The sequence below is a fragment of the Oncorhynchus tshawytscha genome, linkage group LG18, assembly GCF_018296145.1.
Source record: "Oncorhynchus tshawytscha isolate Ot180627B linkage group LG18, Otsh_v2.0, whole genome shotgun sequence".
In the NCBI taxonomy this organism is placed as follows: domain Eukaryota; kingdom Metazoa; phylum Chordata; class Actinopteri; order Salmoniformes; family Salmonidae; genus Oncorhynchus; species Oncorhynchus tshawytscha.
Window position 1 is genome coordinate 820,870 of NC_056446.1, and position 27,000 is coordinate 847,869.

Sequence of the window (27,000 nt, forward strand, 5' to 3'; positions counted from 1 at the left end):
ATATTTTACTTCAGCTCATGAAACATGGAACCAACACTTGTTGTGTTTATATTTTTGTTCAGTATGTACACAACCAATCAAAAGATTGGGGTCACGTAGAAATTACCTTGTTTTTGTCCATTAAAATAACATCAAATTGATCAGAAATACAGTGTAGGCATTGTACAGAGTCTCAACGTCAACAGTGAAGAGGCGACTCCGGGATGCGGGCCTTCTAGACAGAGTTCCTGTCCAGTGTCTGTGTTCTTTTGCCCATCTTAATCTCTTCTTTTTATTGGCCAGTCTGAGATATGGCTTTTTCTTTGCAACTCTGCCTAGAAGGCCAGCATCCTGGAGTTGCCTCTTGACTGTTGACGTCGAGACTGGTGTTTTGCGGGTAGTATTTAATGAAGCTGCCAGCTGAGGACTTGTGAGGTGTCTGTTTCTCAAGCTAGACACTCTAATGTACTTGTCCTCTTGCTCAGTTGTGCATCGGGGCCTCCCACTCCTCTTTCTATTCTGGTTAGGGCCAGTTTGTGCTATTATGTGAAGGGAGAAGTACACAGCGTTGTACAAGATCTTCCTTTTCTTGTCAATTTCTCACATGGAATAGCCTTCATTTCTCAGAACAAGAATAGACCGAGTTTCAGAAGAAGGTCCTTTGTTTCTATCCATTTTGAGCCTGTAATCGAACCCACAAATACTGATGCTCCAGATACTCAACTAGTCAAAAGAAGGCCAGTTTTATTGCTTCTTTCATCAAAACAACAGTTTTCAGCTGTGCTAACATAATTGCAAAAGGGTTTTCTATTGACCGATTAGCCTTTCAAAATGATAAACTTGGATTATCTAACATGCCATTGGAACACAGGAGTGATGGTTGCTGATAATGGGCCTCTGTACGCTTATGTAGATATTCCATTAAAAATCAGCCATTTCCAGCTACAATAGTAATTTACAACATTAACAATGTCTACACTGTATTTCTGATCAATTTGCTTTTCTTTCAAAAACAAGGACATTTTTAAGTGACCCAAAACTTTTGAACGGTAGTGTGTATATATATACATACGTATTCAGACCGTTATTTTTTTTTACATTACAGCCTTATTCTAAAATTTATTAAATTATAATTTTCTCTCATCAATCTACACACGATACCCCATAATGACAAAGCAAAAACAGGTATTTAGAAATAGCAAATGTATTAAAATCAAAAACAGAAATACCTTATTTACATAAGAGCTCAGGTGCATCCTGTTTCCATTGATCATCACTGAGATGTTTCTACAACTTGGAGTCCAACTGTGGTAAATTCAGTTGATTGGACGTCATTTGGAAAGGCACACACCTGTCTACATAAGGTCCCACAGTTGACAGTGCATGTCAGAGCAAAAACCAAGCCATGAGTTCAAAGGAATTGTCCATAGAGCTCTGAGACAGTACAAAGTGACAGTCAGGAGTAGGCTACTGTACAACGAGCATAACATTTCCACACCCTAATTGTAGTCTAACCAATGCCCCAATGGAGATAGTGAAAGTAAAAATCTCATTGATTTATCAAGACCAGTCCCAATGCTTGTCTCAGAGCAGCACGAAACGGTGATAAAATAGTTGTAGACTAATGCTTCAAAACGTGTTCCTTCTAACTTCAATATGCTCTTTAAATAAATAAGACCTACACCACATTACTCAACACTAGTGAGACTCATGTCGCCTATGGTAGACCACCAGTATATCGAAAATATTGTTTTTCAATGACGTGACTCTCCAACAATAATTACATTTAGAGGATTGGATTATTCTAAATTAATATCTAAGGGGCATTTTTCATTAGGGCAAATCTGATCTGTGAAAATATCTAAGGGGCTTTTATATCATTCTAAATTAATTAATAATCAATTTGTTTCAAAAAACTATATTTTGGAAATGATTTCATTTTCAAAAGGCCATTCTTGAACATGGGGTGAGACATTCTTACCAATTTGTAAATAAAGCCAGTTATTTAGAATTATTTATTTCTGTTTTTGTAGGTGCCGAGGCTATATGACTGAGTCACTCAGCTTTATGTAGGTGCCGAGGCTATATGACTGTGCCATCAACTTGATTATTTAGCAGACATCACTTATATTCAGTCAACACATATCTTAAGAATATCATGGAATATAATCAAACATTTTTGTTTCTCTTAGAATAAAAACCTTAGTGTAACAACAGTTTTAGTAAGTAAATACTGACGAGTAGAAACAAACAGGGTGTGCACGTGCAGGACAGAGGAATAGCAATTCTTACACTATTGTTCTAAATTCAATCACCTTCTTCATCCTCATCATCCTCATCATTCAATTTTGAAGTAGTGCACAATTATCAGTTTCTACTTGGTTTAGAACGCCCATTCATTGTCAGTTAGAGCCACAGTAGAGCCTTGGGACCCAAAATCATAAATCAGTGCTCTAACTCCCCCTTGCACTGGTCTGGAGAAATGAAGCAGTGATGCAGGGTACTGTACTAAACCACAAATGACCTCTAAGTCCAGCAGTATAATCACAACACTTTTCATTGAGCAACCATTGTATTCAGGATCGAGGGAAAAAATGAACTGAGCAAAGTACAGAGAGATCCTTGATGAAAACCTGCTCCAGAGCGCTCAGGCCCTCAGACTAGGGTGAAGGTTCACCTTGCAACATGAAAACGACCCTAAACACACAGCCGAGACAACGCAGGAGTGGCTTCGAGATAAGTCTCTGAATATCCTTGAGTGGCCCAGCCAGAGCCCGATCGAACATCCCAGGAGAGATTTGAAAATAGCTGTGCAGCAATGCTCCCTGTTACGCACACCTCTTGGAGGGGGGAACGCAACACCCTTCTACACTCAACTCCCCTTGGAGTGAAAGAGGTATGTGACTGTAGGTGCGGGTAAGAATGACAGAGGCAGAGAATGTTACCTTTAACAGGGAATTTATTCCTTTACACACTGTACTTTGGGGGAAAGGGGCTGGACTGGTGCAAAGCAACAAAAGTAAAACTTAAAGAGCCCCCTCTCCTACCTACCCACAACTTACCTAACTAGCACCACCTGGCTCACTAACCAAATTACAGGGGGTGGTCTGCCCAGGTCTTACCTAGTGTGCATAGACAGTACATACTGCAGGTATATGTATGGTCTCTTGCCTAAACACTCCCAAGGTGCCTTCCCCTTCCCCCCTGGGAACAAAAACAGAATAATACTAACGTAACGTGAACAATATCAATAATCAAAACACAGCCCTTGTGACAAAAACATACCTCAGCAGGACCGGCTACAAAATACTTTACAAAAATGGTTTGAGCAACACAGAGCATCAACGATACTCTCTCTGCACAACAACCAATGCTGGTGCATACCCAGAAGCTCTCCCTCTGAGCAAAGGAACACTGACTTTTATACAGCTGGAGAAGGAGTCTGTGATTGCAGACAGCTGTATCCCCTGACGAGAGGGCGGGGTCAGCTCCAATTAGCAATGGGGGCCGACCAATCAGCTGCTTAGGGGAATCCAGGAAGCCATTTCTTGAAATACATACGCATACATACAAACCCACAACCACACAGGAACTGGGTAACGTAACACTCCCCATCCAACCTGACAGAGCTTGAGAGGATCTGCAGAGACGAATCTGAGAAACTCCCCAAAATATAGGTTTGTCAAGCTTTGTAATTGCTGCCAAAGGTGCTGAATACTTTTGTAAATGTGATATTTCAGTTTACATTTTTTATAAATTAGCCAACATTTTTAAAAACCTGTTTTTGCTTTGTCATTATGGGATATAGTGTGTAGATTGATAAGGGAGAAAAACAATAATCAATGTTAGAATAAGGCTGTAACATAACAAATTGTGGAAAAAGTCAAGTGGTCTGAATACTTTCACGAATGTACTGTTTATGTGACCAACCGCCTCGATTGTCTTATGTAGCAACATTTGAAGTGGTATTTTTTTATATTGGATAGTATTACAACATGGTATATAATACACTGCAGTTGAAGAACAATGGGAAAGTTATTCTGCATTGAAAGTTGATAAACTTGTAACCCCAATCTTTATAAAATGGCCCTTAAATATTTTGGTACACCTACTAGAAAGCTCATCTTTGTCTACACCCATTCAGGATTGTTCGCATCCTCTAAAGCCTTATCCCCACCCATCTCTTTAAGGATTCATGTTTGAGGCCCTCTCTCCCCACAATTACAGTCGCATCTCTTGCCCCACACTTGTCTGCCCAATGCAAACAACTATAGACGCTGCTTTATCCACACTGATTGGTGAAGTGATTTAATATCGAGCTAAATGTGGAACTGCTGGTCTGAACTGTGGAACGGAACAAAAATAATAATGGTTCTGTTCAGAGCAAAACAGTTGGGAAATAATTTTGGTTCCCACCCCTGGTTAAAACATATTTTATAAGATGTAACCTATAATAATAAGACTGATCTACGTGAATGTATGACATCTGAACCCTTTTCCAGGTGGGAAGGGCAGACATATTGGTGGTGGGTGCAGGCATGGCGGAGATGGTGAAAGGCGAGTGGTTGAAGGAGGGTGCTGTGGTTATCGACTGTGGCATCAACCACATCCCAGGTATGTATAACAACCGTTTTCTCAATCACAACCCAAGAGCTACAGTCTTGAATAGCATCCAATGTCCATACCGATCATTGGTGATAAAGAACAGGAGAGGAGGAGAGGAAACCATTTAACACTTTCAGAAGGAAGCAGATGTCTCCTTTTAAATTCCTCCTTGTCTGGTGCTAGTCTGTTTCTGCTTTAGTCAACGTGTCATTAATGCAACAATGTGATGATGTTGAATGTAGAAAGTCCAGTAGCCAGGCTACTGCTTGGGTTCTCAGTGACCCTCAACTTCAGCCTTTGAACTTTGACCCTGACCATTGGACCCCCACAGATGACAGCAAAGCCAACGGGATGCGAGTGGTGGGGGATGTGCATTACCCCTCTGCCAAGGAGAAGGCTGGGTTTATTACCCCTGTGCCCGGGGGAGTGGGACCAATGACCGTTGCTATGCTCATGGAGGTAGGCTGTCATAAATTCAATTATATTACTTTTGAGTGTTTTTCGTGCTAAAAAGTGCATTCAATGAACGTCAAACAGACTTATTTAGGCTTTTTGCATTTGTGTAGATATAAGTTTTGTTTTAAAAGAATTGATCTGAAACAAATTATTGCTATATTATAATGCACAGACACTCATTTTGAGCTAAGGGGGACAATGAACCTTTCTGATTAAATTGTTTTAGTTTCCTCTCTAAGATAAAGACACTACATCAATACAAAATAATAGATGTTTTCATGTTCGTAAATGTTCTTGCCAGTCTATTTTATAGGCCTTACCACATAAATATCTTGGCTTTGACCCTGTTCAATGTTCACCTATAGTTACAAAACAAATGCCCTTTTTTCTCTGTGTAGTTTTAAATGAGGATGTTTTTATCTTTTGGGGATTTTTGTTTTCTTAATCTTAAGGATCGGCGTCCTGTCAACAGGACAGTTGTAAATCATGCAGCGTGTTATGTCAAGATCACAGATTTTAGATAAACAGCAAATTTCGGTAAATGTAAGTCTCTTATATATCGGCTGAAAGGTTAAATTCTTATAACTGCACTGTCCAATTTACAGTAGCTATTACTGCGAAAAAATGCCATGCTGTTGTTTAAGGAGAGCGCCTAACAACAAAACAGCTTTTTCATCGTGATAGGTTTGATAGCTGAAATGTGTAATTACATTCTGAAATCTTTCTCTGATGTATCATCCAAAGTGTCCCAGAGATAACATGAAGTGTTCTTTTGTTAGATAAAATCATTTTTCATATCCTAAAAAGGTCCATATAGCATGCAAGATCAATTTTGTATTTCCACTTGTACATTTTGCAAAGAAAGGAATCTGTGAAAATCTCACCCTAAACGTTGTTTCGACACGCCAAATCACTTTCGAATCTATTCCTCAGAGATCCTAGAAGCTAACAAGACTTCACTATTTCATTAGGCGTGTCGTATATCCTATAGGACACCATATTTGGTCAGGGAGCGACGTCTTCATGGCACGCCAATGACGTGGGCGGTCACCACTTGAATGACTGTATCTTTGTCAAATAAGCACCAATCGGGGTCAAACAAAGCTAGCTAGATAGACAATGAGCTGGGCTTTACGGGAGTATCACGTATATGGGAAACCATGTATATATCGTAAAATGTAGTTTCCAACCTTGTACGACAGCATGCCTTTTCATTTGGGACAAAAATGATAAAGATATTCAGAGTTATGTAGTTATTATTAAAACTGGTTGTTTTGCAAATGTGGAACATTATACGGCTACTAATACTTGGAAAGCTAAATCAAAGTCCAAGTATACAGATTTGACGATATTCTTGCATAAAAATGGAATATGAATGTGCATGTCTCCTTTGCGATTTGCCCAAATGTACCTGGTGACTTCACACTAAAAGTCTCGAGGTTCAGTTATACTTGAAGTTATCCATCTGAAACGTTGCACATACACTGCTTCCATCTTGTGGACACTATTACAACCAGAGTGATGGCTATAACAGCGCGATGGCTATCTATTGCATTTCAAAGATGGTGGTAAAAAAATACTGGTTGTTTATTTTCTTTGTATTTTCTTCAACCAGATATATTGTGTTATATTCTCCTACATTCAATTCACATTCAATTCACATTCAATTCACTTCAAAGTGTTTCCTTTCAAATGGAGCCAAGAATATGCATATCCTTGCTTCAGATCCTGAGCTACAGGCAGTTCGATTTGGGTATGTCATTTAGGCGAAAATTGAAAAAATGGGGGCTATCCCGGTTAAATAAAAACAACAACTGTTAACTATTTAATCTCGTGTTTTCTTTCTTTGTCATTTCTAGAACACTGTCCAGAGTGCAAAGCGCTTTCTCAAGACATACCAGCCAGGAAAGTGGAACATTTCCTACGCCAAGCTAAAGCCACAGAAACCTCAACCCAGGTATAGACTTGATATCCTTGCTACATCTTCACACAATTTAGAGGACTTGCCACAGTTGTGCCTTTTACGCTTATCTCAAATGGATTTATGTTTCATATAGGTGACCCCGCGATATTCAGTAAATTAAATGATAAATCAATCGATCAGTCAGCCATTTAGTCAGTCAGTCAGTCAGCCAGCCAATACAGCGAATACAGTTATATTTTAATATTGCTCCTACATTATCAATTTGACAATAAGTAAGGGTCATGTCCTAACAGTGGTGGCCATAAGGACACAACCACATTAGTAAAGAGAATGGGGAGAATTGTCATCACTGTAGGCCTATATCAGTATGATGTCATTTATGAGATCAAAGAAGCTCTCTACATGCTGTAGCTAGTGTGACCTTTTTCAGTGATGCCGCCATCGCACACTCCTTCACGCCAAAGACAATTGGCCGTCTGGCCCGGGAGGTTGGCCTCTTCTCAGAGGAGGTGGAGCCCTACGGGACGACCCGAGCCAAAGTTCGTCTGGAGGCCTTGAACCGCCTCAAGACACAGCCTAATGGGAAATATTTGGTGGTCACAGGGTAAGGGTAGTAAAACTTGAAAGACTGGGCCCAATGGGACAGTATGCAATACTCTAGGTCACATCACATACCGATATGCAGTATGTGTACCAATTAATATTGGCACGGAAAGTTCATTATGAGCCTGTATGGGATATGCCCTGGCCTCTGTGCCCGGAAATATCAAATGTTTTATGGCAAATGGCACAGCATCGTATCTGTGCCAAGTCCTTTGACTTCCTCCTTGCAGGATCACACCCACACCACTGGGTGAGGGAACGACAACCACCACCCTGGGGTTGGCACAGGCCCTAGGGGCACACCTTCATGTCAACAGTTTTGCCTGTGTGCGCCAACCCAGCCGGGGCTCAAACTTTGGGGTCAAAGGTGAGTTTTTTTTTACAAAACATACTGCTTGGTGTTTCTGTCTTTGAAATTATTTTGCCACTGGATTACCCAGTTGTTAATTTATTTTAAAAAATATATCCATCCAACTAATTTATCTGACAAATCACAAGCCTTTAACTGACGAATCAAAATAATCACAAGAAAGCATACTCAGTTGTTGTTGTGTAGTCTCATACACATGCACAAATCTTCCACATATAAAAAGCACATTATTTATGCAAAACTTAGCGTGACCACGTGTTTCTCAAGTTAAGTTTCAGCCCTCAAAGTGTACTCTGTATACCCCTTTTCATAAAGCTTTATTTATGGATTTGTAAATTGTTTGTTAAATGATTTATTAATAATTACTCCATTATTTGTAAAGATAGTTATACACACATGTTTAAACAATTATAAAATGTACTTTGATTATAACTTCTATGTAGGTGGTGCTGTTGGAGGTGGTTATTGCCAAGTCATTCCTATGGAAGAGGTAAGCACTTTCTACTCCTCCTTTAAGATACATCAATGTTCACATTTGAGTGCAGTCTTTTTAATCTGTTCTACCTCACTGATTCCAGGTCAGTCTCCACCTCACTAGTGATATACAAGCTGTTATGGCAGCCAATAGCCTGGTGGTGGACACTATCAATGCACGTGTGTTATGCGAGTCAACACAGTCAGATAAGGTAATACAAAACATCATATTAGACCAATATTATTTGGTCTCTCTATTTCAAAACCTATTTCAATTGTTCTTTACTTTGTTTACTAGGAAGGTATGTGGTATGTGTGCTTTCTGTTACTTCCAAGCCAAAACTTGCAAAACTGCATTATTTAAAATTGTATGTAAAAGCCTATTTACATTACTCACACTAAAAACAAAAGGGATTCATTATAGAATGTTTTACTTTATTATAAAATTGTCTTCAAAAAAGTATTCACACCTCTTAACTTTTCACACCTTTTGTTATGTTACAAAGTGGGATTAAAATGTATTTCATTATAACTTTTTTGTCAATGATCCACGCACAATATGTCTTGTGAAAGTGGAAAAAAATATTTACAAATTAAAACAATTTAATGAAAAATACATCTTGATTAGATAAGTATTCAACCCCCTGAGTCAATACATGTAAGAATCTCCTTTTGCAGCTATAACAGCTGTGAGTGTTTTGGGGTAAGTCTCTAAGAGCTTTGCATACCTGGATTGTACAATATTTGCCCATTATTCTTCTCAAAATTCTTCAAGCTCTGTCAAATTGGTTGTTGATCATTGCCAGATAGCCATTTGTAAGCCAATTTACAGTACCAGTCAGAAGTTTTCGAACACCTACTCATTCCAGGGTTTTTCTTTATTTTTACTCTTTTCGACATTGTAGAATAATAGTGAAGACAACAAAACTATGTAATAACACATATGGAATCATGTGGTAACCAAAAAAGTATTAAACAAATCAAAATATATTTTATATTTGAGATTCTTCAAAGTAGCCACCCTTTTCCTGTCACATTCGTAATAAGGACGGGACCAAGGTGCAGCTTGTGTTGAGTTCCACATCTTTATTTGAGTGAAACTTTAAAACAAAACAATAAACAAGCAACGAAACTTAACCTCAGTGGTGCTAAAAGCACAAACACAAATAATATCCCACAAACACAGGTGGGAAGAATTGCTACCTAAATATGATCACCAATTAGAGGCAACGAAACCAGCTGCCTCTAATTGGGAGCCATACAAAACCCCAACATAGAGATATTGAACTAGAACATCCCCTAGTCACGTCTTGACCTACTACACCATAGAGAACCAAGCGCTCTCTATGGTCAGGGTGTGAAATTTCCTTGATGACAGCTTTGCATGCTCTTGGCATTCTTTCAATTTCTTTGCAAACATTTTTTGCAGCATTACTTTAGTGCCTTATTGCTAACAGGATGCATGTTTTGAAAGACTGTTATTCTGTACAGGCTTCCTTATTTTCACTCTGTCCTTTAGGTTAGTATTGTGGAGTAACTATAATGTTGTTGATCCATCCTCAGATTACTCCTCTCACAGCCATTAAACTCTGTAACTGTTTTAAAGTCACCATTCGCCTCATGGTGAAATCCCTGAGAGGTTTCCTTCGTCTTTGGCAACTGAGTTAGGAATTGTATTGATACACCATCCAAAGTGTAATTGATAACGTCACCATACTCAAGATATTCAGTCTGCTTTTTTTATTTTCACCCATCTACCAATCGGTGCCCTTTTTTGCGAGGCTTTGGAAAACCTCCCTGGTCTTTGTGGTACAGAGATGAGTAGTATTTCAAAAATCATGTTACCACTAATATTGCACACAGAGTGAGTCCATACATCTTATTATGTGACTTGTTAAGCAAATTTGTACTCCTGTACTTCTTTAGGCTTGCCATAACAAAGGGGTTAAATACTTATTGACTCAAGTCATTTCAGTTTTAATGAATTATTCATTTGTACAAATTCAAAAAATTAAAATCCACTTTGACATTATATCAACGATGTTGCTCTTGCTGCGTGTGATTCCTTGATTCACCTCTACACAGATGACACCATTCTGTAAACTTCTGGCCCTTCTTTGGACACTGTGTTAACAAACCTCCAAACAAGCTTCAATGCCATACAACACTCCTTCTGTGGCCTCCAACTGCTTTTAAATGCTAGTAAAACTAAATGCATTCTCTTCAACCAATTGCTGCCTGCCCGACTAGCATCACTACTCTGGACGGTTCTGACTTAGAATATGTGGACAACCACAAATACCTAGGCACAGCAGCGCCTCTTCGACCTCAGGAGGCTGAAGAAATTTGTCTTGTCACCAGAAACACACAAACCTTTACAGACGCACAATCGAGAGCATCCTGTCGGGCTGTATCACCGCCTGGTATGGCAACTGCTCCGCCCATAACGGTAAGGCTCTCCAGAGGGTAGTGAAGTCTGCACAACGCATCACCGGGGGCAAATTACCTGCCCTCCAGGACACCTACACCACCCGATGTCACAGGAAGGCCAAAAAGATCATCAAGGACAACAACCACCGGAGCCACTGCCTGTTCACCCCGCTATAATCCAGAAGGCGAGGTCAGTACAGGTGCATCAAAGCTGGGACCAAGAGGCTGAAAAACAGCTTCTATCTCAAGGACATCAGACTGTTAAACAGCCATCACTAACATTGAGTGGCTGCTGCCAACATACTGACTCAAATCTCGAGCCACTTTAATAATTAAAAATTGGATGTAGTAAATGTATCACTAGCCACTTTAAACAATGCCACTTTATATAATGTTTACATACCCTACATTACTCATCTTATGTATATACTGTACTCTATACCATCTACTGCATCCTGCTTACGCCGTTCGGCCATCGCTCATCCATATATTTTTATGTACATATTCTTATTCATTCCTTCACACTTCTGTGTGAAAGGTAGTTGTTGGGGAATTGTTAGATTACTTGTTAGATATTACTACAAGGTCGGAACTAGAAGCACAAGCATTGTGCTACACTCACATTAACATCTGCTAAACAATTTTATTTTATTTTATTTGTCTGGCTAGACTGTAAACTCTCCTTCCAGACTCATATTAATAAGCATCTCCAATCCAAAATTAAATCTAGAATCGGCTTCCTATTTTGCAACGATGCCTCCTTCACTCACGCTGCCAAACAAATTGTGGAAAAAGTCATGGGGTGTGAATACTTACTGAAGGCACTGTAGATTCGAGATGCGTAGCAGATTTGTAAAACCAAAATATATTGGAGGAGGAATGGCTGTTAATCAAGTTGTGTGTAATTCATGACAGGGTGCGATTTAATTTTACCATGCCCGCACAGGCTCTCTTTGATTGGCTGGTGCCACTGAGGGACGGTCACAGGAAGTTCTCCCTGTCCCAACTCAATAGGTTGAAGGCAAGTGGAATATCTTCCTCTCTTTATTGATGTGGTTATTACAAAGTAAAGTTAAGTTAAAGCAGACATCTCAAAGCAAATTTGTGTAAGGGGCCATTTCTGTAAAGAAAAATACTTACAGAAAATGTCAAGGGTGTAGACCATTGTCGAAAAAACAACGAAGGAATAGTGAATGTACAAGTGAATGTAAAGAGTTTAAATCAAATGTAGGGTTTAATGGGTTTAAAACAAATAGCAGCCGACAAATGGGCCGTGGGGGACATGTTTAAAGGGCTCATTCTTTTTGTTGGGGGGTCTTGTCATTCTTGCAGATGATTGTTTGCCTTGTGATGTGTTTGTAGAGACTGGGTATAGAGAAACCAGAAACCCTGAAACCAGAGGATATATACCGATTCATCCGTTTGGACATTGATCCAGAGACCAAGACGGTATGTCACTTATCATGAGGTGGAGCCTGGTCTCAGATCTGTTTATATTGTCTTGGCAACTCCTATTGTTTGAGAATTTGCATGACAATGATGATAGGAGTTGACAAGAACACAGAAACAAATCTGGGACCAGGCTACATGAGGAGTACTAATGATTCCCTCATAAACATCCATTCACAAGTATTCTTCCTTCAGCGACTGTATACCGTGACATTTTGAATGTAACACATAGAGATACTGAATGTCTCTTAAAACAACTGTGAATTCATGCTTGACTAAAGATCAATGGATTTGGAGATAAGCTAGAAAAAAATGTGTTTAACCAGATACAATGCTATTTCACAGTAAACAAATTGACAACAGACTTTCAGCACGCATACAGGGAAGGACACTCAACAAGCACGGCACTCAACAAGCACGGCACACAAATGACTGACGATTGGCTGAGAGAAATTGATGATTAAATTATTGTGGAGGCTGTTGTTAGGCTTCATTGCAGCTTTTTACATTATCAAGCATAGTCTGCTGCAGAAAAACATATGTGTAATGGCTTTACACCCCCTGCTATAATGTGGATAAAGAGTTACTTGTCTAACAGAACACAGAGGGTGTACTTTAATGGAAGCCTCTCAAACATAATCCAGATAGAATCAGGAATTCCCCAGGGTAACTGTTTAGGCCCTTTGCTTTTTTTCAATCTTTACTAACGACATGCCACTGGCTTGGAGTAAGGCCAGAGTGTCTATGTATGTGGATGACTCAACACTTTACACATCAGCTAATGCAGCGACTGAAATGACTGCAAAACTTATCAAAGAGCTGCAGTTTGTTTCGGAATGGTTAGCAAGCAATAAGTTAGTCCTTAGTATTTCTAAAACTAAAAGAAATGTATTTGGGACAAATCATTCACTAAATCCTAAACCTCAACTACATCTCATAATGATTGTGGAAATTGAGCAATATGAGGTGACTAAACTGCTTGGAGTAAACCTGGATTGTAAACTGTCATGGTCAAAACATATTGATACAACAGTAGCTAAGATGGGGAGAAGTATGTCCATAGTAAAGCGCTGCTCTGCCTTCTTAACAACACTATCAACAAGGCAGGTCCTACAGGCCCTGGATTTGTCGCACCTAGACTACTGTTCAGTAGTGTGGTCAGATGGAAAGTGGAAGAGAGATTGACTTCCTCATCACTTGTTTTTGTAAGAGGTGTTGACAAGCTGAAGGTACCGAGCTTTCTGTTTAAAATACTAGCACACAGCTCGGAGACCCATTCATACCCCACAAGAAATGCAACCGGAGGTCTCTTCACAGTCTCCAAGTTCAGATCAGACTATGGGAGGAGCACAGTACTACATAGAGCCATGACAACATGGAACTCTATTCCACATCAGGTAACTGATGCAAGCAGTAGAATCAGAATTAAATAGCAGATAAAAATGCACTATATGGAACAGTGGGGACTGTGAAGAAACACAAACATGCTGTAAGCACAGACACATGATAACATATGCATGATAACATACTCACTATACACACACATGATAACATGCTCACTATACACACACGTACACATGGATTTTGTGTTATAGATATGTGGTAGTGGAGTAGGGGCCTGACGGCACACACTTAGTGTGTTGTGAATTCTGTAATGAATGTATTGTTTTTAGAATTGTATATATTCCTTCATTTGGCTGGACCCCGGGAAGAGTAGGTGCTACCTTGGCAGGTAATGGGGATCCATAATAAATACAAATACCTTACCTCTCTGCAGGCAGTAGGCCAATAGGTATATTTGCAAGGTTCTATCTAATAAACTCGTTCCAAACTCCTTCCAAACAGCTGAGTGGATATGTGGCCAGTGAGATGATGGCGGTGTTGGCCCTCAGTACCAGTCTGGGAGACATGACGCGCCGCTTGGCCAGGATGGTGGTGGCCTACAGCCGCAAGGGGAAGCCTGTCACAACAGAGGACCTGGTCAGAGTGTGTGTGTGTGTGTGTGTGTGTGTGTGTGTGTGTGTGTGTGTATTTGAAAAGAAGAGAAAGAGTTTACGATATGCGTTAGCAAGTGTGCAAATATTGATTTGCGGACAAACGTGTGTCCACTTATGGCGCTTGTTCTATATAATTTCCAATCATGGTGTGCAACAGGAGCGAATGCTATTCTTATTGTTTCTGAGTGAATAACATGTTATTAGAGTCTCTTGCTGTGTTTATCCAACAGGGTATTAGTGGAGTGCTGGCCACATTGATGAGAGATGCTGTGAAGCCCAGTCTAATGCAGACCATGGAGGTAAGAGACCCAGAGACCCAGACCGTTCTATGAGATTAATATTTCGTATTAGACCCTTAAGCCTTTTGTTTGTTTGTGTGTGTGTGTGTGTGTGTGTGCGCACCCCAATGGTGGAACAAGCTTTCCCTTAATGTCAGGACAGTGGAGTCCCTCTGAAAACATCTGAATCCCTACCTCTTTAAAGAGTATCGTAGTACAGTACTTTACACTCGTACCCATATACAGGTTCAAAATGACAGATTTGGGCAATGATAAATGGCTAAATTGGAATGCAGTGGCTATACAGTAACATGCTATAGATGACGTCAAAGCTTCGGCTTCACTTTGGGCCCCCCTACTTGGGCTCCCGAGTGGCGCAGAGGTCTAAGGCACTGTATCTCAGTGCTAGAGGAGTCTCTAGTGACACCCTGGTTTGAATCCAGGCTCTATCACAACCAGCCGTGATTGGTAGTCCCATAGGGCGGCGCACAATTGGACCAGCACCATCCGGGTTTGGATGGTGTAGGACATCATTGTAAATAAGAATTTGTTCTTATCTGACTTGCCTGGTTAAATAAAGGTTAAACATTTAATAAAATCCTCATTCCAGGGTTTTTCTTTATTTGGATTATTTTCTACATTGTACAATAGTAGTGAAGACATCAAAACTATGAAATAGTGTTAAACAAATCAAAATATATTTTATATTTGAGATTATTTAAGGTAGCCACCCTTTGCCTTGATTACAGCTTTGCACACTCCTGGCATTCTCTCAACCTGCTTCATAGTGACCTGGAATGCATTTCAATGAACAGTTAACAGATGTGCCTTGTTAAAAGTTCATTTGTGAAATGTCTTTCCTTCTTAATGTGTTTGAGCCAATCAGTTGTGTTGTGACCAGGTAGGGGTGATACATAGAAGATAACCCTATGTGGTAAAAGACCACGTCCATGTTATGGCAAGAACAGGTCAAATAAGCACAGAGAAACAACAGTCCATCATTACTTTAAGACATGAAGGTCAGTCAATGCGGAAAATTTCAAGAACTTTGAAAGTTTCTTCAAGTGCAGGTGCAAAAAGCGTCAAGCTCTATGATGAAACTGGCTCTCATGAGGACCGCCACAGGAAAGGAAGACCCAGAGTTAACTCTGCTGCAGAGGATGAGTTCATTAGAGTTACCGGCCTCAGAAATTGCAGCCCAAATAAATGCTTCACAGAGTTCAAGTAACAGGCACATCTCAACATCAGCTGTTCAGAGGAGACTGCGTGAATCAGACATTCTCATGGTTGAATTACTGCAAAGAAACCACTACTAAAGAACACGAATAAGAAGAGACTTGCTTGGGCCAAGAAACTTGAACAATGTACATTAGATCGGTGGAAATCTGTCCTTTGGTCTGATGAGTCCAAATTTGAGATTTTTGGTTTCAACCGCCGTGTCTTTGTGAGACGCAGAGTAGGTGAACGGATGATCTCCGCATGTATATTTCCCACTGTGAAGCATGGAGGATGAGGTGTTATGGTGTGGGGCTGCTGGTGACACTGTCAGTGATTTATTTAGAATTCAAGGCACACTTAACCAGCATGGTTACCACAGCATTCTACAGCAATACGCCATCCCATCTGGTTTGGGCTTAGTGGGACTATCATCATCATCTATCAACAGGACAATGACTCAACACACCTCCAGGCTGTGTAAGGGCTATTTGACCAAGAAGGAGAGTGATGGAGCATTGCATTAGATGACCTGGCCTCCACAATACCACAATACCCAACCTCAACCCAATTGAGATGGTTTGGGATGAGTTGGACTGCAGAGTGAAGGAAAAGCAGCCAACAAGTGCTCAGCATATGTGGGAACTCCTTCAAGATTGTTGGAAAAGCATTCCAGGTGAAGCTGGTTGAGAGAATGCCAAGCGTGTGCAAAGCTGTCACCAAGGCAAAATGTGTCTAGTTTGAAAAATCCCAAATATAAATATATATTGATTTGTTTAACACTTTTTAATTCTGTGTTATTCCACAGTTGTGATGTCTTCACTATTATTCTACAATGTAGAAAATAGTAAAAATAAAGAAACCCTTGAATGAGTAGGTGTGTCACAACGTTTGACTGGTACTGTATACATCCACCAGGCAACTGTATGTTTATCTTGACAAGCACGTAGGACACAGACAAAGGAAGGGGGAGGATAGAGGGAGCGACAGAGGAAGGGATGGAGGGAGAGAATACAGCCGTGAGGCCCAGATAACAATTGCTTCCTAAATTCTTAATATTGTTGATGCTAAATGATTGAGGGTTAGGTTCTGTGTCTTACGTTTTTTACTATTGACTCTCTTCCCCTTCTCCACCCCCCACCTCTCTCTCTCTCTCTCTCTCTCTCTCTCTCTCTGTCTCTCTCTCTCTCTCTCTAGGGGACACCTGTGTTTGTTCACACCTGTCCATTGTCAGATATTGCCCAGGGCAACTCGTCCATCCTGGCTGACCAGATCGCCTTAAAGCTGGTGGGCCCAGAGGGGTTTGTGGGTAAGTAAAATGCTGTTAAAAGCCTAGTGCAGCCAAAATGATTGTTTTTCCTGTGTTTGTATCATATTGTAAAACAGATGATGAAACTAACACTGTAAAAGTGTAAATAAAATGTTTACTTCCTGATGGTTGAAAATACAATTTACACAGGACTTTACCAGGTTTTGAATGGGTGGAGTTTTGGCTTGCTTGGTGACATCAAAAGTTCCAAGCCTCTCTTCCAATAACAGCTAGTTTCAGCATACATATCCCTCGCATTAGGCCCCTCCAATGAGACCCCTCACTCCCATAAAGTCCTAACAAAAATTATTGTTTGAGAATTTTTTTTGTTGCTATTAAGCTATTTGTGTTTATTTTTGACAGTTTGAATGAATAGCTATTACAGTAAGATACTGTTACCCAGATATGATAGTGTGATAAAAACGGCTGCATTGGGCCTTTAACACATATGACACACTAACTGTATCATGCACTTTGTGTGATTTTCTGTCACAGGTCAATTGAATGGACAATAAAGCACATTTTATTTCATTCAATGGTGGACATTCAGTGAAATAAGTGACAACAGGAGAAACATTTAACACAATTAATAGCAGAAAGCTTTTGAAAAACAACTCGCATGAAATGAGATGACTCATTTACGGGAGGCAGCTCTGCAGAATGGTCACAAGCTGGTATTGACACAAAGTCATACAATCGGATTATAGAGGGAAAGTTTAGAAAAGTCAGTTAGAAAAAGTAAAGTGAAAGGATATTAGACCAGGGTTTTGCTTCTGTTCAATAAAATGATCCATTTTTGTAATGTTACATAAATGGGACATATACTTATGAATATATAATGATTCTGTTGTTTGTGTCTCACCTCTCTTCACCCTACATCACCAATGTAAACATCACACACACACACGCACGCACGCACGGACAAATGAAACTTCCCCCAGTCACCGAGGCAGAAGGAGGTGCTGAATTAGGCATGGAGAAGTTCTTCGACATCAAGTGTCGCTCTTCGGGCCTGCATCCTGACGTGGTGGTGATGGTGGCTTCAGTTCCTGCCCTGAAGATGCATGGGGGTGGACCTGCGGTGAGCTACCACTAGGGGGGGTGCTAGTATGGGAGGAGAGTAGAAAATACCAGTCAGTCAATTGGATAAGTGCTCAATCTCAATTGCTTAAAAATCTGTCTTCTTTCACTTCATCTGCATTGATTTGAAAAGACTTGACAGGTGAAAACAAAATGCTAGAAGCTCATCATTAAGTCTCACCTACTGTAGCCAGTCCATTTAGATCAGCGCAATGAAGGATAGGAGGTGAGTTGAGGAAATATTTCTTATACAATTAAGAAAGAGCCAGGGTCTGAACGCACTCCATGGACAACATAAAAATGAGACTTTATTTTTTAAACACTGGCCCCTCTCATTCACTCCCTTTGAAGATCTAAGAACATCTGGCAAGTGGCTCCTGGATATGGTTGCCTCCAAAATAGCACCCCATTCCCTATGTAGTGCAATACTTCTGACCAGGCCCCATAGGGCTCTGTTAAAAGTAGTAAACTATATAAGAAATAGGGTGCCATTTTAATGTAAAGTTTCTAACCCTGAGGATTCATTAGATATCAATTATTAATTGACTGATCGACCTCATCCATCATCATTTCTCACCGCAAACATACTATAGGATTAGACATAAATTGCCACTATCCACTGATACACGGTTGGATATGTTTTCAATCCCTCATGGTTTAGATGAAGATCGGGGAAAAGATAATCGGATCCTAGATCTGTGTTTAAGGGCAACCTACCTCGCACAGATATCGACTGTTGATAAATGCGATGGGTTTGAACTTTCATGACAGTGTGCACTAAACCTGAAGCTGCCATGGCAATTAAAAATAATTTAATTGAATTGAACTGGGAAACTGTAATGAACTTAAAACGGAGTTTGCACTTTGGAAAAGTAATCTGTACCACACATACACTCTTCATGCTATCTAGAGCCTGAAAGGGTTCTTCGGCTGTCCTCATATCATAACCCTTTGAAGAACCCTTTTTGGTTCCAAGTAGAACCATTTTGGTTCCGGGTTTAACCCTTTCCACGGAGGGTTCTACATGGAACCAAAAATGGTTAAACTACGGGGACAGCCGAAGAGTACGATGTAAACTCCAAGCCCATACAGTCTTCATGAAGCCTCTTCTGTCACAGGTCACACATGCCTCCATTTTGGGCAATGACACAGAGATGTCTAATTATTTAACATGCTAATGGGCACCACTGGCTGGCATCGATGTCTCTAGCATCAACACCACACACACACACACACACACACACACACACACACACACACACACACACCGTGTAACATCTCTCGAGATCTCTAACTCTTCAAGGACTGAGCGCTCGTTAATTTAACACCTGGTCACACATTTATTCTTACATGTGATATTTATTCATTGAACAGACGCTCGGAGTCCATTGAGTGCCTACACTGGGGAGGTAAACCCGTACAGGAGTTGTTGTAGTCAATGTAATTTGACATGCTAATTGTCCAAAACACAGGGGTAGTGCCCTGAATAAATAAAGTCAATGTTTATTCTCATAATCTAAACTGAACAATTAAGAAATTGTTTTATGTTGTGCCTGCCTTCTGTGGTGCCTGCTTCTTGAGGGGTGTGAGAGAGATTGAAAGAAAAAGAGAGAGAGCGCGAAAGAAAGCGATACAGTGAGAGAGAGAAAATAACAGTGGACCGTTGATGGCACATCTCTATGAGTGCCAGAATGAAGCAGAAAGAAGGAGAGTGAGAAAGAGAGCGACCGAGACCATTTCCCAACCCAACAACCCAATCCATCAAAGTGAGGAGAAAGGCAAAAAAGAGAGTGGTAGAGACAGACATCTGACAGTGTAGTGGCCGTGCACACTAAATGTAATGTCCCTGTTGGTTTTCCTCTTCTTTTCCACAGGTCACGGCAGGTTCAGCCATGCCGAAGGAGTACTCAGCGGAGGTAATTTCTCCATGGCTTCCCAGCCAGCAATACACTCACTCACAAGCTGCTGAAATATGTATCAGGCTGTCAAGATGTGTATGAAGGCGAAGTCAGGTGCAGCAGAGTATGATTAAATAAAGGTCACTTTATTATAGTTCCAAACCCGGGAGCACAACAAAACAAACGCGCTCAAAAAACAGAACAATAATGTAAAGCGCTAAAGAACATCACTTGACATGAAAACAATTACACACAAAACATGATGGGAAACAGAGGGTTAAATACAAGTAGATTGATTGGGGAAATGAAAACCAGGTGTGTATGAAAACAAGACAAAACAAATGGATATATGAAAAATGGAGCGGCGATGGCTAGAAAGCCGGTGACACCGATCGCCGAACACTGCCCGAATAAGGAGAGGAGACTTCGGTGGAAGTCGTGACACAGGCTGTCCCCCTTCAAAATGATACAGGATTTATTTTCACTCTGTGGAGATTTTTAAAACAACCTTCATTGACACATTTCAACTTATTTATTTAGTGGAGGTTTAGAGATTTTCTGTCAGAGCTAAACCTCAATGAGAATTGTAGAGGAGAGAGGTTGTTGTGGTCGGATTGGAGATACAGATAGAAATGAGATGTCCAATTACTTTTTGTTGTTATTGCTGTTGACGTTGTTTCCTGTGGTTGAGATGTGCATCAAGCCATCAAGAGGAAAAAGAGTAGTGTACGGTGTCCATATTAGGACAGTCCCACATCAATGGAAGTTGTGTCAGAATCACTTTTAGTTGGTCTGTCTCTCCAATTTTTGTTTGCAGAACCTGACGTTACTGGAAAATGGCTGCAACCACTTGAAGAGGCAGCTGGAGAATGCCCGGGCTTTTGGCTTACCTGTCGTTGTAGCCATCAACACCTTCAGGTAGGCCATTGTCTCCAGTGTTCCTATTCCAGACTGATGTTTGGGTGTCTGTTAGCGGATTTTAAAAACAGCACTGAACACACAGTGTGTCACTGTCTTGAATGGTCTCAGGGTGTTGGTCTGGTGTGGATTTTCAGTCCAATTAAAAAGTTGACTTTACCTTATTCAAGAGCTGGTGTCTCTTTACAGACCTTTTCAATAGAAGTGTATTTCCTCGTCTGATCGAGAAGCCCTGAGGTCATTTCCATTGGGGTCATTTCCAAGATTGGGATCTGATTATTTCCATTTCAATTCAGTCAGTTCAGAGTTCAATGGTCCTCAGCGGAATTGAAATGGAATTTACCACAACTCAAGAGAAGCTGCACACTTTCATTCCTGCTGTCACAGGCGAAACATTTCTTACTGCCCAGCCTTGCATCAGACTCATTGGTGTATTTGTCCTTTGATTACAACAGCACCGACACTGATGCAGAGTTGGGCCTAGTCTGTGAGCAGGCTAAACTGGCGGGGGCCTTGGAGGTGGTGCCATGCTCACACTGGGCTGAAGGGGGTGCCGGAGCGGTGGCGTTGGGTCAGGCGGTACAGAGGGCAGCTGAGACACCACATCAGATGAACTTCCTGTATGACCTGGAGGTAAAAAGCTCCCACTATCAGCTATGGCGTAGGGGTAAGTTGCCCCTAGATGTTGATCTTGGGTCAGTTTTAGCATTTTCCAGTTCCTGCATCTGTACCATTGGGAACATTCACCCTGGAGCTCAAACTATACTCTATCCTCAACTACCCCATTACAGATGTGATGCTGTTGGAAAACTTCAGAAATGCATCAGTCCTTCCTAGAAGTAATGGTGGATCTGAGTTGGTTGGATTGGTGAAAGTAATAAGGTGGTAAGCAGTGGCGGTTGGTGCCAGTTAAGATGAAGGAGGATCAATATTTTTTTATGAGCATTTCTATTACAGCATATTGGATGACTGTCATTCATCTTCCATTCACCCAGCTCAATGTAACATCGATAGGTTTAGGCTGCTTCACATTATACTTGAATATTCCTTACACATCAGCTGTCTTGTGACCAGATGAATAAACCTTTCCAAGCCAAACTTTCATATCATAACGGCTAATCGCTACACACACAGTCTACATTGTTGTCACCATATTAGCTAACATCCTGGTCAACATAGCTACAAGAACTAACGCAATTGTAAACCCTCTAAAATCATGAAGTACAGTGTACATGACAGTCCAAGTAGTTTAGCAGTTACAGTGGCGGGCTCTGGTGGCAATAAATTAATAAAACCATAAGCTTACCTTGACTTGGAAGAGTTCCAGTGCTGGATATCCATAGCCAGCTAGCTAACAGAGCATCCCTCTCTGTTTGAGCTGGGTGTTTGAGTAGGCTAAACTGGCTAGCTGCATTCGCTTGCTAAGTAAGAGAAAGTGAAAGTGAAAATAATACAACGTCAAATATATCTACAGTGGTTGCTCAACTAAAAGTTTGGAGATTATGCTGCAGGACTTGGAGGTAATTTTTGGTTTAGTAAGGTGCATCACTGCTCCAGACCAGCACAACGGGGAGTTACAGTAGAGCACTGATTATGCTTACTGGAAAATACGCTTTCAAAATTAATGGAAGAGGCAGGTGGAAGGGGGCAAAGACAGCATTCAGAGGTCAAGACAGCGCTGCTTTGAGACAAGCATGGGGACTGGTCTTGATAAATCAATAGGATTTTTATCTCCATTTTGGTATAGGTTAGACTACAATTAGAAATTGTGGAAATTTGGGAATTATTTTGCTCTTACTGTAGTACTGTAGCCTACTTGCGACCGGTCAAGTTGTACAGCGACATTATGGGCTGTTAACAGGACAATAGATACTTTGTGCAAGGCAATTGATCAGCATTAAAAACTTTGTGGCTGGGGCCTCCCGAGTGGCATTGCTACAGATCACGGTTCAATACCCGTGCCGACTGGGAGACCCATGAGGCGACGGTGGGTTTTTGGTTTCTCTCCCTCTAAAAACAGAAATAAATCATTCTAAATAAAAAAACTGACTTTATTTACAAATTAGTAAAAATGTCTCACCCCATGTTCAAGAATGGACTTTTTCTCGCTCACTTTCAGTTATTTGAAAATGAAATAATCTCCAAAATACTGTTATTTTTTAAACAAGCCATAGAAAGTTGGTTGCAATTTCAGTTTAAACCACCAGAAAAGACAGAACAAATAATACAACAAATATTGTGGTTAAACTCAAATATACTAATTGATCCAAAAAACGTTATAAATTGTTGTTAGTCAAGACGTTCATGTTTTTAATGTAAAATGTTTTTATTGTACTGTATGTGTGTTTATGGTTTTGTTTAATGTTGTATTAGTGTATATAAGTTGTTTTGTCTGAAACGTTGTTCCCTCTGCTGCTATTGGACCAGGTCTCTCTTGGAATAGAGATGTTGACTCAATGAGGAAAACCCTGTATAAATAAAGGTAAAATAAAACAAATGTAAAAAAATAAATAATAATAAGCATTATTATTAATAACCCTGTTTTTCACAAGCTTAACAGGTTGTGAATTCTGCAAACAATGTTTCTAGGATGGGCTATTAGCAGGACAATATATATTGGTCATATTGGTTATGGCTCCTGAGTGGCACAGTGGTCTAAGGCACTATGGGACTCCCAATCATGGTCAGATTTGATACAGCCTGGATCCGAACCAGGGACTGTAGTGATGCCTCTTGCACTGAGCTGCAGTCCCTTAGACCATTGCGCCACTCAGGAGCTAGTCTCCCGACTGTCACGTTGCACAGTGCCATATTTTCCTGAGGTTTAAATTTTTTGTTTTTCTTGGAATAGAAACACCATAAAATGTATCTAATTTTATTAGGCAAAATTTCTTAAATTCAATCTCATATAACATGTTCTTACTACCCCAAAAGCTAATTGGAGTCAGCTAACCTGGAGTACAATGAATGATTGGAGATGCTGTTTTAAAAAAAAATATATTTCACCTTTATTTAACCAGGTAGGCTAACTACAACCTGGCCAAGGTAAAGCATAACAATTCGACACATACAACAACACAGTTACACATGGAGTAAACAAAACATAGTCAATAATACAGCAGAACAAAAGAAAAGTCTATGTATAGTGAGTGCAAATGAGGTAAGATAAGGGAGTTAGAAGGAGTTAGAGCTGCCCTGCCCTATAACAAACACTCACAAAATGTGAATTTGCTATTCACAAGAAGCATTGCCTGGTATGAACCATGCCTCAAACAAATGAGATCTCAGAAGACATAAGATAAATAATTGTTGACCTGCATGAAGTTGGAAAGGGTTACAAAAGTATCTCTAAAAGCCTTGATGTTCATCAGTACAGGGTAAGACAAATTGTCTATAAATGGAGAAAGTTCAGCGCTGTTGCTACTCTCCCTGGGAGTGACCGTCCTGCAAATATGACTGCAAGAGCCCAGTGCAGAATGCTCAATGAGGTTAAGAAAAATCCTAGAGTGTCAGCTAAATACTTACAAAAATATCTGGAACATGCTAACATCTCTGTTGATGAGTCTACGATAAGTTCACAAAAGGGCAACTGGAGGTTCCACAGCACATCAACATCAAAACCTCATCCCAACTGTAAATACAAGGGTTCGCATTCCTGGATTTTCACCCTGCACTGTGAATGTGTACACGGTGTGTTCAATAAGACATGAAAACGTTTGTTTTTCTGTTATTAGTTTAAGCAGATTGTGTTTGTCTATTGTTGTGACTTATAACCTGCCCATGGACTGCGGTTGAAAATTAGCCGGCTGGCTAAAACCGGTACTTTTACTGAAATGTTGATTAATGTGTACTGTCCCTGTAAAAATAAAATGAACTCAAACTTAGATGAAGATCAGATAAAATTTTATGACCAATTTATGTACAAATTCAGGTAATTCCAAAGGGTTCACATACTTTTTCTTGCCATTGTATTCCAACATGTTTTAAAACAGTTTTTGTTGCATGCCCTGATGAACACGATGACCCTGTTGAAAATAACATAGCATTGGCATTAACCACAGCTGTCTTTCTGGATAAAACATATTCGAACTGACTAAATTTAAACTGAAAAATGAATGTGTCACAAGCTTTCTACTTCAGGTGTTGTTCAGTACTGCTGGTTACCCCATTGCAAATAAAGTCAGTGTCTTGTTGGTGTCGTCATGCTACAAGCTATGTGTTGACAACACTCACTGAGAAAATCTATATATTTTTCAGATGCCCATTGACGACAAAATCAGAGTAATAGCAAAGTCAATGTATGGAGCGGATGATGTGGAGCTCCTTCCTCAGGCCCAAAAGAAGGTGGCGCTGTTCTCAAAACAAGTGAGTCCACACACAATGCAAAACAGGACAACCTTTATGTTAGACAGCTCAGTTGGAAGAATTTGCCTCTAACCGCTGGTCCAGGGTCAGATATTTTAAGGCAAACCCCAATTGGTTAAAGGTCTTGGTCTGAGGAAATCTTATCCTAGATCTGTGGAAAGGGGAAACTTCGTCAATATCTTGAACCAGACAAACACTCATTCCAAAAAATCTGAAAATTAAACTCAAAATCCAGAATTCTTTTCACCAACTATTTTCATCATAACCTTTACTTCCATTTGTGCTTTATTCCTTCCTAAAAAATAACAGTACCAGTCAAAAGTTTGGACACACCTATTCATTCAAGGGTTTTTCTTTATTTTTACTATTTTTTTAAATTGTAGAATAATAGTGAAGACATCAAACTATGAAATAACACATGGAATCATGTGGTAACCAAAACAGTGTTAAACAAATCTAAATATATTTTTGATTTTAGATTCCTCAAATAGCCACCCTTTGCCTTGATGACAGCTTTGCACACTCTTGGCATTCTCTCAACCAGCTTCATGAGGAATGATTTTACAACAGTCATGAAGGAGTTCCCACATATGCTGAGCACTCGTTGCCTACTCCCTCTCCTGTCCTACTCATCCCAAACAATCTTAATTGGGTTGAGGTTGGGTGATCATGGAGGCCAGGTCATCTGATGCAGCATCATGACTTTCCTTGTTCAAATGGCCCTTACAAAGCCTGGAGGTGTGTTTTGGGGAATAGCTGCAGAATGCTGTGGTAGCCATGCTGATTAAATGTGCCTTGAATTCTAATTATATCACTGACATTGTCACCAGCAAAGTACCCCCACGCCATCACACCTCCTCCTCCATGCTTCACGGTGGGAACCACACATGCAGAGATCATCCGTTCACTTACTCTGTGTCTCACAAGGACACGGCAGTTGGAACCAAAAATCTCAAATATGGTCTCAAAGGACAGATTTCCACCAGTCTAATGTTGCTAGTGTTTCTTGGCCCAAGCAAGTCTCTTCTTCTTATTGGTGTCCTTTAGTAGTTGTTTCTTTGGGGAAATTCGACCATGGGAAGGCCTGATTCACACAGTCTTCTCTGAACAGTTTATGTTGAGCTGTCTGTTACTTGAACTCTGTGAATAATTTACCCTGGGTAGAAAAAGTATGTGAACCCTTTAGACTTACCTGGATTTCTTCATAAATGGGTCATAAAATTTGATCTGATCTTCATTTAAGTCAAAATAATAGACGCACACAGTCTGCTTGAACTAATAACAAACAACAATTATAATAATAGTCAATTATAATAGTCTTCTGAGATCTCTTTTTGTTCGAGGCATGGTTCACATCAGGTAATGCTTCTTGTGAATAGCAAGCTCAAATTTTGTGTTTTTTGGGGGGCAGGGCAGCTCTAACCAATATCTCCAATCTCGTCTCACTGATTGGACTCCAGGTTAGTTGACTCCTGACTCCAATTAGCTTTTGGAGAAGTCATTAGCCTAGGGGTGCACATGCTTTTTCCAACCTACAGTGTGAATGTTTAAATTATGTGTTCAATATAGACAGGAAAAATACAATCAATTGTGTTTTATTTTTAAGCACACTGAATTTGTCTATTGTTGTGATTTAGAAATCCAGGTGAT

At 40.2% G+C, this 27,000-nt stretch overlaps 1 protein-coding gene across 5 annotated transcripts in view; it reads left to right on the forward strand.

Annotated features, from left to right (window-relative positions):
* Positions 1-27,000, forward strand: part of LOC112217304 (C-1-tetrahydrofolate synthase, cytoplasmic) — a 45,361-nt gene that overhangs the window by 11,915 nt on the left and 6,446 nt on the right. For 3 of the 5 annotated variants that reach the window (XM_042300575.1, XM_042300576.1, XM_042300574.1), the window contains exons 9-25: positions 4,482-4,593; positions 4,916-5,043; positions 6,900-6,997; positions 7,395-7,568; positions 7,798-7,934; positions 8,381-8,427; positions 8,516-8,623; positions 11,788-11,862; positions 12,204-12,290; positions 14,136-14,270; positions 14,518-14,586; positions 16,978-17,089; positions 18,031-18,170; positions 20,044-20,085; positions 20,885-20,985; positions 21,441-21,618; positions 25,243-25,350. In XM_042300575.1, coding sequence (XP_042156509.1) covers positions 4,482-4,593; positions 4,916-5,043; positions 6,900-6,997; positions 7,395-7,568; positions 7,798-7,934; positions 8,381-8,427; positions 8,516-8,623; positions 11,788-11,862; positions 12,204-12,290; positions 14,136-14,270; positions 14,518-14,586; positions 16,978-17,089; positions 18,031-18,170; positions 20,044-20,085; positions 20,885-20,985; positions 21,441-21,618; positions 25,243-25,350 — 1,851 coding nt within the window. Of the gene's footprint in view, positions 1-4,481; positions 4,594-4,915; positions 5,044-6,899; positions 6,998-7,394; positions 7,569-7,797; positions 7,935-8,380; positions 8,428-8,515; positions 8,624-11,787; positions 11,863-12,203; positions 12,291-14,135; positions 14,271-14,517; positions 14,587-16,977; positions 17,090-18,030; positions 18,171-20,043; positions 20,086-20,884; positions 20,986-21,440; positions 21,619-23,412; positions 23,468-25,242; positions 25,351-27,000 lie in introns of those variants that run through there. The other 2 variants (XM_042300578.1, XM_042300577.1) reach the window with 2 other exon arrangements.